The 11969-nt window shown below is 35.8% G+C and overlaps 1 protein-coding gene across 5 annotated transcripts; it reads right to left on the bottom strand.

Moving 5' to 3' along the window:
* Positions 1-1120: 1120 nt before the first annotated feature.
* Positions 1121-8259, bottom strand: LOC149383557 (homeobox protein knotted-1-like 6). 5 transcript variants are annotated; one of them, XM_089628502.1, is made up of 6 exons: positions 7670-8255; positions 7405-7512; positions 7150-7291; positions 2757-3001; positions 1346-1505; positions 1121-1291 (listed from the first exon to the last, which is right to left on the bottom strand). In XM_089628502.1, the coding sequence occupies exons 1-5, from the start codon at positions 8012-8014 to the stop codon at positions 1362-1364; spliced, it is 984 nt and encodes a 327-aa protein (XP_089484628.1). In that variant the 5' UTR covers positions 8015-8255; the 3' UTR covers positions 1121-1291; positions 1346-1361. The 5 variants fall into 5 exon arrangements, with proteins under 5 accessions (XP_089484628.1, XP_089484631.1, XP_089484630.1 ...); XM_089628505.1 differs by having other exon boundaries at positions 1121-1505; positions 2757-2992; positions 7150-7276; positions 7670-8259; XM_089628504.1 differs by having other exon boundaries at positions 1121-1505; positions 7150-7276; positions 7670-8258.
* Between the last annotated feature and the right edge of the window lie 3710 nt (positions 8260-11969).

Genomic DNA, 11969 nt, shown 5'->3' with positions numbered 1-11969 from the left:
CCGGGCCTGCTAAGGGCCTCAGTTTTTTGGGCCGGGCAGGGCCGGGCCTCCTGAGGACCCAAACCCTTGCAAAATGGAGGTCTATTGCAAATGTTGTTAACTTTCCACCCAAGAGTTTTGTTATTATATAGGCAAGAAAATAAAGAAAGAAAAAGAAACAATTAATTTATTTTAAAAAATTCACAAACATCTTAAATAGACTGTAGGGAAATTTCACAAGTATATATTTTTTGAAGCTGATAATTGAAAAAAAAAAAAAAATTGTACATTTTCAAATTGTACGTAAATATTTTTATTATTTTTTATTTCAAGCGATATTGCCCTCATACTAAATGAAACTATAAATATAAAAAAAAAACTACATATAATTATAAATAATAATAAATAAAAAATCGTGAACAAGAAAAATCACGTAAACAAATGTGCATATGCATGTAATAAAAAAATATAAAAGATATTTAAGAAATTAAATTTGAAATGCGGTTATTATAGATAATTTCAACTAATTTTTTGAAATGGAATGCATAATAAAAATAATAGAAAGAGTAAAGACCCTAATTTTAAAAATTTTCTTTAGGTCTGTATATAGTGTTTAAATCGGCTCTGATTTATATTTCGAACCAACACTTGAGAATTAGATGGGTATTCCATATCCGTTATAAATTTTGATAGTTCTTATTCCCTTCTTCTTACGATGATGTGTGATTCTTTAACGCGCCTTTTAAGACTTCCATTTTCTCATTTTTGAGCCCAATTTAAAAGACTGGATCAGTGTTTGAACTTTATGAGTTCTCATACTATGTTTCATCGCAACTAATTGATCATAACTTTATTAAACACATCGTTAGTTTTCACTCGTTTTTTAATACGAGATTCTCAAACATTTGAATATTTGTTTGAGCTTTGTGAGCTCTTCTAATACCAGAAAATGAAAGTAGTCTATGATGTCTCATCTCAAATAAATGATCATGACCTTATCGAACAATACTAATTCTCATTCTGTTTTAATGCGAGATTCTAATGCGCATTCAAAAGCTCTTTACGTTCATTCATTGGACTGAATCTTCTTTTCTGTTGGGCAAAAAGAAGCTCCACAGGCATCAACACATGGCACGTGACGTTCGTAGAAACGTGTAACATTATGTTTTTTGCATGTACAGATTACAGAATATGCAATTATACAGATAAGTAATGACTAGCTATTGAAATTATTTGGGGGACAATGTCGCATTCCGTGAGCGTGTGTATGTGCATAGAGTATACAATACAGACGTGTCTGTACATATGATATGTCCTATTTTATCCGAATATATATATATATATATATATATATATATATATATATATATATATAATTACATTCATAATAGAGAGTGGGAGTCCATGAAAGCAACGTGCATGTTCTCCGGAGGCTTCCAATGTCTCTTCCTTTGATTGATAAACCAGTTGTTTATCTGCTTCTGATCTAACCCTGTCGCCTCGCCCAATTCAATCTTGTCTCCTTCCTATATAACATATATATACATCCATACGTGTTTGTTTGAATATCATCTGTGTAACATTAATACGAAGACGAAGAAAAACAATATATATACATGCATAATACATTAACCAAAATAGAGACTACATTATCTCTACTGACTACTAATATTTCTCTTCAAAACCAATACAACATCATGAAAATATAAATTCAGGTGTTGGTTATCACACTTCCAATGCAACTCTTCCACAAAATCAAATTCGAAAGAAAAAAAAAATAAAGGAAAAAAAATCTAAAATGTTAAAGATCTCGCATATGAAAAAGATGATAAGTTTTACTGATATTTTAGAGAGCGACGTGTTACTCATCAAATTACCAATTTAGTTTTGAGAAGGAATTCACAATATTATACAGAGCAAATAATTTTTTAGTAAAGGTCACACATACTAATTGACCAATTTTTCGTTCATAATAATTACGGGCATTTTAAGTAATTTGCGATGATATTTTTGTGAAATTAAGCTATTGCACGTCTACTCAAGGCAACTCTTTGAGTTTCAATTTTTTTCAAACTAATGAAGCGGCCTTATGTACTTTTAGGCCATGTTTAAAATATCGATATCGAAGTTTTGATTTTAATGATATATCGGCTACCGAATGATATATCGATCGATATCCTATAATATATAAATATATATACCGACTACAGATAATATCGATGATATATCGCTTATATGTTACTTATCGACAGTTATACCGACTAATATATTATAACAAAATATAATTATAAATATGTTGTATATTTATTTTTTAAATGTATATAATATATACCAACACGATAAATATACATAAATATATGTATTTTTATGTATTTGTTTATATATACATACATATATATATATATATATATATATATATATATAAAGTAAATGCAAAACAAAGAATCGTATCAACGATGAAATCGTACATACATATTCATAAAATATTTCGATCATTTATGTATGCGCACAAAAATGGATTGTATGAAGGCTTGAATGTAGTTGTGCATGTAGTAATAGTTTTAAACATAGCTCCCGATCATTGTAAAAGTGAAATTTGTTTTAGTTAAAATTTAGAAAAAAGAAATACCAACAATGTATCGATATTTAATGGGTTATAGTAGTTTTTGTACAGAACATTTCCATTTTCTGATATATCGATGATATACCGAAGTATACTGTCGCCCGTCGGTATTTTAAACGTTGCTTTTAGGATTATTGTAACAAAAATTACATACCGTCGGGTAGGGCCATCGGTAGTGAAGGGTCCACCAATCGAACAGGACTTGCCTCGCCTCTTTTGGAAGCTTTCCCTTCTTTTTCTTCTTCGAGAATTCGCGCCTCAACGAGCTTATCTGTCCGCTGTACTTGCTCATCAGCTTCTCCTTTAGCTCCCGATCGATGACGTGGCACGGAATATCCAACGCGCAATCAATCTCGTTCTCATTCTCCTCGTCTGTTGAATTACCTACACCTTCATGATCTAACAAGTAATAAATAATAATAATAATAATAAGATTGAGCTTATATTTATTTTATTGAAACCTATTAGTTCTGCTTCTATATATGCAGAGCAATAACTAATAAGTTGCACCATCTTCTTAAATAAAATAGGACCTAATTTATGGAATTAAATTCATTTTATGCTTGGTCATTCACATATGTACATCTTATTAAGGCAAGTTAAGTTCAAACGAGACAAGCTTCCAACCAAAACCAATATACTAGTAGTGTCAGTGATATATATTATAATATTATAAACCACTGAACCGGTTATATATATAATTATATTATATAAAGAGCAACGAAATAGAAAGATTGGCATTTGGCACTACTAGATAGAGACTAGAGACTAGAGAGAGGAACACTGAGCGAATTTTACATGAAGATGTGATGGAACACTGAGCCAAGTTACATTATATGTATATATATATATCTAGAGAGAGAAATTCGTGGAGTCGTATCGCAGTCAGTGTGTGTCATGAGTCATGTGTAATACTGTCCAGTAACGTTTATGCCTACGTACGACCGTCAAATATTATATAAACTCTCTCTCTCTCTCTCTATCTTAATTGTAAAGTACATCATAATTTTAAAAACTGAAAAGCTTCTGAACCAAGAAGAAAAATAAATAATAAAATAAAGGGATCAACCCTTTCATGCTATTACATAATGGTTCTTTCCCTTGCCTGGTAGCAAAAGAGTCAATGACCTTGCTCTTAATTTTCTGAAATATGTTTTTTCGTCTATTTATTCCGTTAGTATATACATTAGTTTCTTTCTATATTTGAATATCAATACTAATACTTGATCTGTTAAATTTTCCTATTAGAGCATCTTTCATGGTTTAACTAAATGTATTAGCTTTATTTGTCACATAGATTTTTTTAGAGCTAAATAGTTAAGTAACTAGCTCTATAGAGTTAATTTGCTTAGCTAAATCAATAACTAATATGTAAAATAATGGTTAAGTAACTAACTAAGCACTTTAAATATTTACTAGTAAATCCCTAAATTTGTTATAAATCATTAAAGATGCTCTTAATAAGACCAGTAAGACCAGTGAATCCACTTTAGTATCCCTGAAATATAGAAAGGCACAGAAATTCAAGTAACTTTGTAACGGAAGCATACATAATTAAATTACTTTTTGAGGCATTTGAAAATACTTGCATATATATAATACTAATAAACGAGTGCTTGTTTTGATCCTAACAGTTGGCTTCAGCGGGAAAATCGGGAGTCTATTTATTGCTGATAAATTAATGCATTGTCCATAATTATATCATTCAGTTCTTTGTTTCAAAATGTAATCCAATTTCCAATGCATCTTTTATTACCGTTACGCCACCGTTACGCCATTATCTCTTTTGGAAATGCATCATAGTTTTTTTTTTCGCTAGCAGAAAATGCATCACAGTTATATAAAGCTTTATGTTGCTGGTTTTTAGTGATCGTTTTCTAAACTTTTAAATTAAGAAAATCCATAAGCTTTAATTATATTGGAAGAACATGAAATTCAAGCTTCGGAAAGAAAACGGATAAAAAAAAAGCATCTAGGTAACTTGGGTAACAAATTACAACTATCACAAGTCTTGTTTAAAACAACAAACTAAAATTTGTATCAAGGGTTTCAAACAAATAAACTAAACATTTTAGAGCAAATATATGTAGAAGGAATTTGAGAAAAAGAAGGCATATAAACTAGCTGTTAAACAATAAGTATAACAATAACATAGGCAGAGAGGACTTATGTAGATAAAATGGTATAAATTGCAAGGTAAAGTGGAAGGAAAATTAGAGCACACTAAAAACAGATCTTCTATTCTAGGCATTTCAATTGAATAAAGCTTTGCTGTTGCGTTAGTCAATGCATCTTTTCATTTACCAGGGCTCTGTATATTTTATTCTATAAGCCTTCCAAGATCACATAAAAAAATTGCAAAAAAATTAGACTGCATTAAAAAAAGGAACTTCGATTCGATCATATATTCAAACTCTACACAATAAATAACCCTAATAACGCCTCATCAAGGACATTTTAAATCATTAAATTTTAATGCATTTCACACAATTGGTGATATGCTTGATGAACCTAAAATGTTCCCATTTGATAGATATCCTTGAAAAAAAAAGATGGGACCTTTGTTACATACAAACACCATATAACATTTTAATATTTCAGATATGAGTAAAATTTTGATAAACACAGCAAGCAATATTTAAACATATAAATCTTTTTAAAATTATTATTATTCTGTGCAGTCCACAAACTAAGAACCCACGTGCAGTACTTAAGGAACTAGCTGGGTGATATATAAAATATTATCCAGGAAAAGCACTTACTCACAAGTTGTTAAGCTATAAAAATGGAGCTCAAGGCCATCCACTGTGTACATTATAATAATAATAATAATAATAATAATAATATAGTAAAAAGTAGATATGTATGTGTGTAATGTATTCATTTCCAATACATGTACTCATTTCCAAACCAAATCAAGAATCTTCAAACCTAACAAACTCGACACAGTGCATTATGAAAGTACGCAGCTTTATTTCCATACTATATGACACAGAAATAATATCTATATATATAATTATATATTTATATATATCTAAAGTTTAAACTTTAAATTAGGAAGCAAAAACTCGAAAGATGATGTTAAAATAAATAATTCAGACGACGAAATCAATCCATCTGTACCAATAATTTAAAAAGATTATACATAAAGCCAAATTAAGCACTATTATTTAAACTAAATATATCATTGCAGTTTAGAAAAAGTACGATATCAACCCCATATACTGATATCAATGGAACCTGAGGGGAGATAATTTAAGTCACCCACCACCACCACGAGCAAACAAAATATTTTTGAAAACCAACTCAGCTGTGTACTTCAATCTGACATTATCAATATATAATTACATATATAGTATACACACAGTTTGCAAGATTCTAGAGGGAATCTTCAACTCCTCTACTTTTTCTATTTTTGTTGCTGCTGATGATCAAGTAAACGATTTGATCTAATAAGTTACGGTTTCTAGTTTTATTCATTGCAAAGATACTTTCTCGCAAGTAATTCAGGATTACATTTTTGTGTTACACAATTGCTTTGCTATACTGGTAGGGGCAGAATTAATAAACCAACAGAGGTTTGACTATATTAATAAGTTCCAGCAAAAAAGCCATTTATAGGAAATGAGCGCAGACACAGGAAAAAAAATAAAGAACAATTCCAAACCTTTTTTTGTCAATATAGATCAAACTAGGTTCTAAGAAAAAAAAATGGAAAAAATAGAGGTACATTTTCATAATCACTGTTCCTCCTAAATACATATATTATTATTAAGGCAGCAAGGAGAGAAATTTAATAATCCATAAATTTACATATATGGAAAGTATTTTTCTAAGACCGATATTTATATCGCAATATACAAGGGAAGGAAAGAAAAACATTCCCAAGGAATAACAAAAGATCAACCCAATACAGGTCATCCATTTCCAAGAAAAGAGTTTCATTCAGTTTTCACTTAAATCTAGGGTTTTGTCGTTGCGTTCACTTTCACGATTGTTATTTACATATATTGCCATTCTTATCTTAATTCACTATAATTAAAGTGTTTTGTTCTCATTATAAAAATAAAATAAAAAAGTATTTCGCTCTCTATTGCTTCAAATGTTTTCTTTTTTTTTTTTCTTGAAAATCAGTGAAACAAAATGTTTGAAATACATGTAATTCATTTATCCTCGAATCTATTAAATAAACACATATATATTTTATCCTCATAATCCTTGGAAACTAGAACAATCACTGTACGCTCATGTGAAGCTCTCAGTTCTTTTCTGTCCAGCTTTATCCGGGCTTATATAAAATCTGGGCTATTTATAGTTAATACAATGTTTCATTTTCACGACACATATAATATATAAATTTACGATAAAAAAACACGACCAAATGGAGGAAAAACATCAAACCTCAAAACAAACCCATGTATTAAACATTAATGGAAAATACTAATATAGAGACTGAAAGTACATAAATGAACTGTAGATTTTGGTGACAACTTAATTTTATATCATTAAAAAATAGAGTGAGAGAGAGAGAGAGAGAGATTAGAGACCAGAAACGTAGCTTGTTGAAGCACTGGAATTAGAGATAAGATCGTTGAGCTGTGCTTGCATTTCGCTCAAAAACGTCGTCGCTTCGTCGAACGGTCTAGTCAAATCCGATTTGTACTTCACCAAAATCTGGCAATAAGTTTCCTATTACATATTATAATAACGAAATTATAAATTATTAGCTAGGGTTTCTGAGATCAATGCTTAAACAAAAAAAAAAATAATAGGTACGATTTAGAGTTTAGTGTTTAAGCAACCATAAAATCGTCGAGCTCCGGATCGGAAGTAACGGCACCAACTAACGGCTCTCCGTTATCTCGCCGGATTTCTTCGAGCTCGTTCGCTATCTCCGGTGGCGCTCCGACCTAATTTGTTATCCAAAGAATTCGGTATTTAATTAGTTGAAAATTATAATTTCATTCTAATTTATTTTCCTGAGTATTGAAACTGCACCGACATAACAGTAGTGTTTGGCTGCTCAGAAAATCAACAGAAATTGCATGAATTAAGAACATTCTAGACCTTTCGGCAGTCGAGGTAAGCTCCGAGAAGTTTGGGGAATAGAGGATGAGAGGCGATCCTTTCTCTGATTACTCCGCCGGAGACAATCGTCGACGCCGAGGATCTCCGGCGAAACTCCGCCGCGATTATCGAAGCCGCGTCGGAGATCGCCGAACTCTCCGATCCGAAAGCCGCCATTCTCTCGCGCTCTTCTTCGATCTCTCCGAATCTCGTAATCGAGCCGAGTCCGTACAGATCGTCGTTATTATCGCTCATCGCTGTGATTACTACCTTGGCTATACAATTAGCGAAAATCTTGAGCCAGATCAGTCTTTTGAGTTTGAGCCGAAAGACACACACACGCATAAATATAACATATATATATAGAGAGAGAGTATTGGGAAGCGTAAAGTTTAGCGTAGAGGCAATGAGAAAATGAAAGGGAAAACAAAGTAGTGGAAATTGAAGACTGAAAATCTCTTAAGAGAAACACTTTTGAGAGTTGAGACTGAACTGAAGAGAAAGAGAAAGAGACGAGAAGAGTGAGTGTAAGACTGTGTTCTCTCTCTCTCTCTCTCTTATGCTCAGTTTCTTTCAGTGAATTTAGTTTAGAGATTTGTTAGCCATTCCTACGAACTTAACTCGCTCTCATTCACGCGTCTTAGAGAGCGTTGGTACTACGCTCTTCTGAGTTTTATTTTTTGGTCAAGAAAAAGAAAAGTAGTGGGCTTTGTCAACGTTATAACCGCTTTTGTTTAAAGATCCCACTACCTCTTTTTTTATATGCAAGTCTGCAACGTTATTTAAGAGGAGTAATTCGATTCTCTACACAATTAAAAAGGGTATATGATAAATAGTATATACACATCCGTTTTTTTTTAAAAAAAAAATAGGATACACACCTCCCCTAGTAGGAACTTGATTAGAAGGGTGGCAAAATCATATTTGGTCTATGAACGAGGACGGTTCAATCATTAATGAAATATAACAGACACTTTGTATTCAAAATTAAAGTTATTCTTTATAATTTATAATTGATGCTTAAATGATTAATGTAATTGATAAAGTACTCATATATAGTTAATATCTAAAAAAATGCATAACAGTAGCCCTAAAGACCATTGGAAAATGAATTTTTTTATTTTTAATTTCAACACATTAACAAGATGTCTTAATATAATTTGAGAAATTGTCACATCTACTACCTATATGATAACTGTTAATCGCGTTTTTGGATTAGCATTCAGAACCGTCCGTGGTTCGATCTAGGGACGGATCCTATGACCGCACGTAAGTTAGGTGTGGTGAATTTCTTCTATTCTCGTCGTCCTTGCCTCACCGGAAAGTAGTTTCCGGCTTCTCGTCACTTTGCCAATAGTCGACCTTCGTGTTCTTCGCGTTCTTTGCAATGTTAATGCGATTTCTCGGATAACATTTACGGGACACGTGTCGAGGTGCGAGCTTGCGACGTGTCTCGATCTTTTGTTGTCAGGGTCACGTTTCCTCGGCTCTCAAGAGGATTTGTGTTTTTTGAGGAGCGAGTAGGGTGAATTGGGGGTGTGACCGTACTCTTCGTGAGCTGCCTACGTACCCGCTTTGCGGGATCAGGTCATGACGTAGTTCAGGGCGAGTGTGTTTGCTATGTGAGTGGATTCTTGGATTTTTATTTTTCTTCCTCCCGTCGAGAGGTGGCTCTCGGTCTTTGTTTATGATCCGGGATAATTTTGAAGTTGGGAGAGTATTTGGTTAAGAGAATTCTGGGGTTGAGAGAAAAGCTGAAAGTTCAGAGGATTCTCAGTTGTGAATTAAATTTTGATTTGTGTGAGTGAGCTATTCATAGGGAAAACATGCCGCTTGTCGCTTGTCGCTTGTCGCAAATCCGCTTGTCGCTTGTCTCAAATTCGCTTGTCGCTTTTCGCTTGTCTCAAATTCGTTTGTCGCGTGTTACAAATTCGCTTGTCGCTTGTTGAAAATTCGCTTGTCGCTTGTTGCTTGTCCCAAATTCGCTTGTCGCGTGTCCCAAATTCGCTTGTCGCGTGTCTCAAATTCGCTTGTCGCTTGTCCCAAATTCGCTTGTTGCTTGGTTTAAGTCATGCGTATTTTTAGCCTTTGACTAAATTGTCCTTTTATATTGTAACGTCATTTTTGCAATTGAGGCGTCGTTTTTACCATAAGAAAAAAGACGGTATAACATTAAACCCCCAGTTTCGCGTGCGACTTGTCGTGCGAAAAATTTTGTAGTCTTGTAGCCTTTTTTTTCTTTTTTTTTGTAGAGGTCTCGACTCCCCGAACTCTCCATATTTTTTGTGAGAGGTCTCGACTCCGCGAGCTCTCTATTTTTTTGTTTTTTGTGAGAGGTCTCGACTCTGCGAGCTCTCTATTATTTTTTTGTTGTGAGAGGTCTCGACTCCGCAAGCTCTCTATATTTTTTTTTGTGAGAGGTCTCGACTCCGCGAGCTCTCCATATTTCTTTGTGAGAGGTCTTGACTCCGCGAGCTCTCCATATTTTTTGTCGAGCTCTTTTTTTTTGTATGGAAATGCTCTGAGCTTGTGCGGGGCTCTTGCTGCCTTTTCCCTTCTTGCGCCTTGAGCAGGCTTCGAGGTGGGTTGGGTTCTCGATGGCGCGAGTTCCCTTATCTTGGGCTTCACATGATTCTTTGAGTTGTGATCCTGTAAAGGCTTTAAGATTGGTCGGGAACTCGATGGCGCGAGCCCCCTCATCTCAGGTCGCACGGGATTTTTGAGACGTGTTTGGAGTTTCATCGTTGCGAAACCCCATTTCTCGGATCCCGTTGACACTTTGAGGTCGGTCGGGGACTTGATGGCGCAAGTCCCCTCATCTCGGGTCGTACAGGATTTTTTTTTAAGATGTGTTCGGAGTTTCAACGTTGCGAAACCTCATTTCTCGGATCCCGTAGACGCTTTGAGGTCGGTCGGGGACTTGATGGCGCAAGTCCCCTCATCTCGGGTCGTACGCGATTTTTTGAGACGTGTTCGGAGTTTCAACGTTGCGAAACCCCATCTCTCAGATCCCGTAGAAGCTTTGATGTCGGTCGGGGACTTGATGGCGCAAGTCCCCTCATCTCGGGTCGTACGGGATTTTTTGAGACGTGTTCGGAGTTTCAACGTTGCGAAACCCCATTTCTCGGATCCCGTAGACGCTTTGAGGTCGGTCGGGGACTTGATGGCGCAAGTCCCCTCATCTCGGGTCGTACGGGATTTTTTGAGACGTGTTCGGAGTTTCAACGTTGCGAATCCCCATCTCTCGGATCCGTAGACGCTTTAAGGTTGGTCGGGGACTTGATGGCGCAAGTCCCCTCATCTCGGGTCGCACGGGATTTTTGAGATGTATTCGGAGTTTCATCGTTGCGAAACCCCATTTCTCGGATCTCGTGGTCACTTTGAGGTGCGTTTGGGGCTCGACGCCGCAAGGCCCTCATCGTCATGATTGCAACGCCTGTATTCCTGCATTTTCACACGTGTGCGTGTTATTGGTATTTTTTAATTTGTCGTTGCATTTTATGCTTGGTGTTTGTCCTACTCCGTTAACCCCCCAGTTTTTTAATTTGTTGTTGCTTCCACCCGCGACAACTTCTTTCCCTCGTTCCTGCCGCCTGTCGTTTTGGGGAACCTGCCTCCTCGGCGCGGGGTCCGGATTGGCAACCATGGCCATCACGAGCTCCTTAAGCTCGCCATTCTGGATGTGATTTTCGATCTGCCTCATGAGCTCGATGCATTCGGCGGTGAGGTGACATTGGTCTTTGTGGAAATGGCAGTACTTTTTCTTGTTGCGTTTCGAGGGGTCCTTCAGTAGGGGTCGGGGCTCAGTGAACATGTCCCCGTGTAAAGCTAGGATCCTGTCCGGCGTGGTCTTGAGTGGCGTAAAGTCGATGTTCGTCTGGAACTTCTCGACCAATAGGGGTTTCTGGTTCGTAGAGGGTCGGACGGTTGAGACCGCAATATTGGTGCTTCGATTTTTCTTCCGTCGTGGGTCATTGTCGGCCTCGTCCTAGTCTTTGCGACGACTTCCTCTATCACGGATCCTTCGGCTTTCGTAATACTCCTCGACCGAAATGTGTTGCATGGTTTGAGAAATGAGCTTTGTCATTGTGGTAGGTTGTTGCTTTACTAGCGACATCAAGAGGTTGCAAGCACGCAAACCGTCGATGAAGGCGTAGATGGCGTCGCTATCCTCGTAGTCGTCCACCTTGTTCGATTCTTCAATGAACCGGTTGAGGTAATGTTGGAATGCCTCGGTGCTTCCTTGCTTGATCGTCAAGAGATAAGACTTATCATTTCTTCGTACTCGTGAAGCGGAGAA

This window comes from Urtica dioica, chromosome 10 (assembly GCF_054948205.1).
Source record: "Urtica dioica subsp. dioica isolate 48M chromosome 10, U.dioica_male_clone48M_v1_H2, whole genome shotgun sequence".
Lineage (NCBI taxonomy): Eukaryota > Viridiplantae > Streptophyta > Magnoliopsida > Rosales > Urticaceae > Urtica > Urtica dioica.
This window is presented reverse-complemented; position numbering and strand designations above follow the sequence as displayed.

What these genes read in the sequence shown, in the direction of transcription:
- LOC149383557 (XM_089628501.1), bottom strand. Translation starts at nt 8,014, where the DNA reads ATGCGTGTGTGTGTCTTTCGGCTCAAACTCAAAAGACTGATCTGGCTC. An exon ending in CTTACCTCGACTGCCGAAAG is followed by an intron (nt 7,513 to 7,669) that starts GTCTAGAATGTT and finishes ATAACAAATTAG; the next exon opens with GTCGGAGCGCCACCGGAGAT. An exon ending in TTCAACAAGCTACGTTTCTG is followed by an intron (nt 3,002 to 7,149) that starts GTCTCTAATCTC and finishes ATTACTTGTTAG; the next exon opens with ATCATGAAGGTGTAGGTAAT.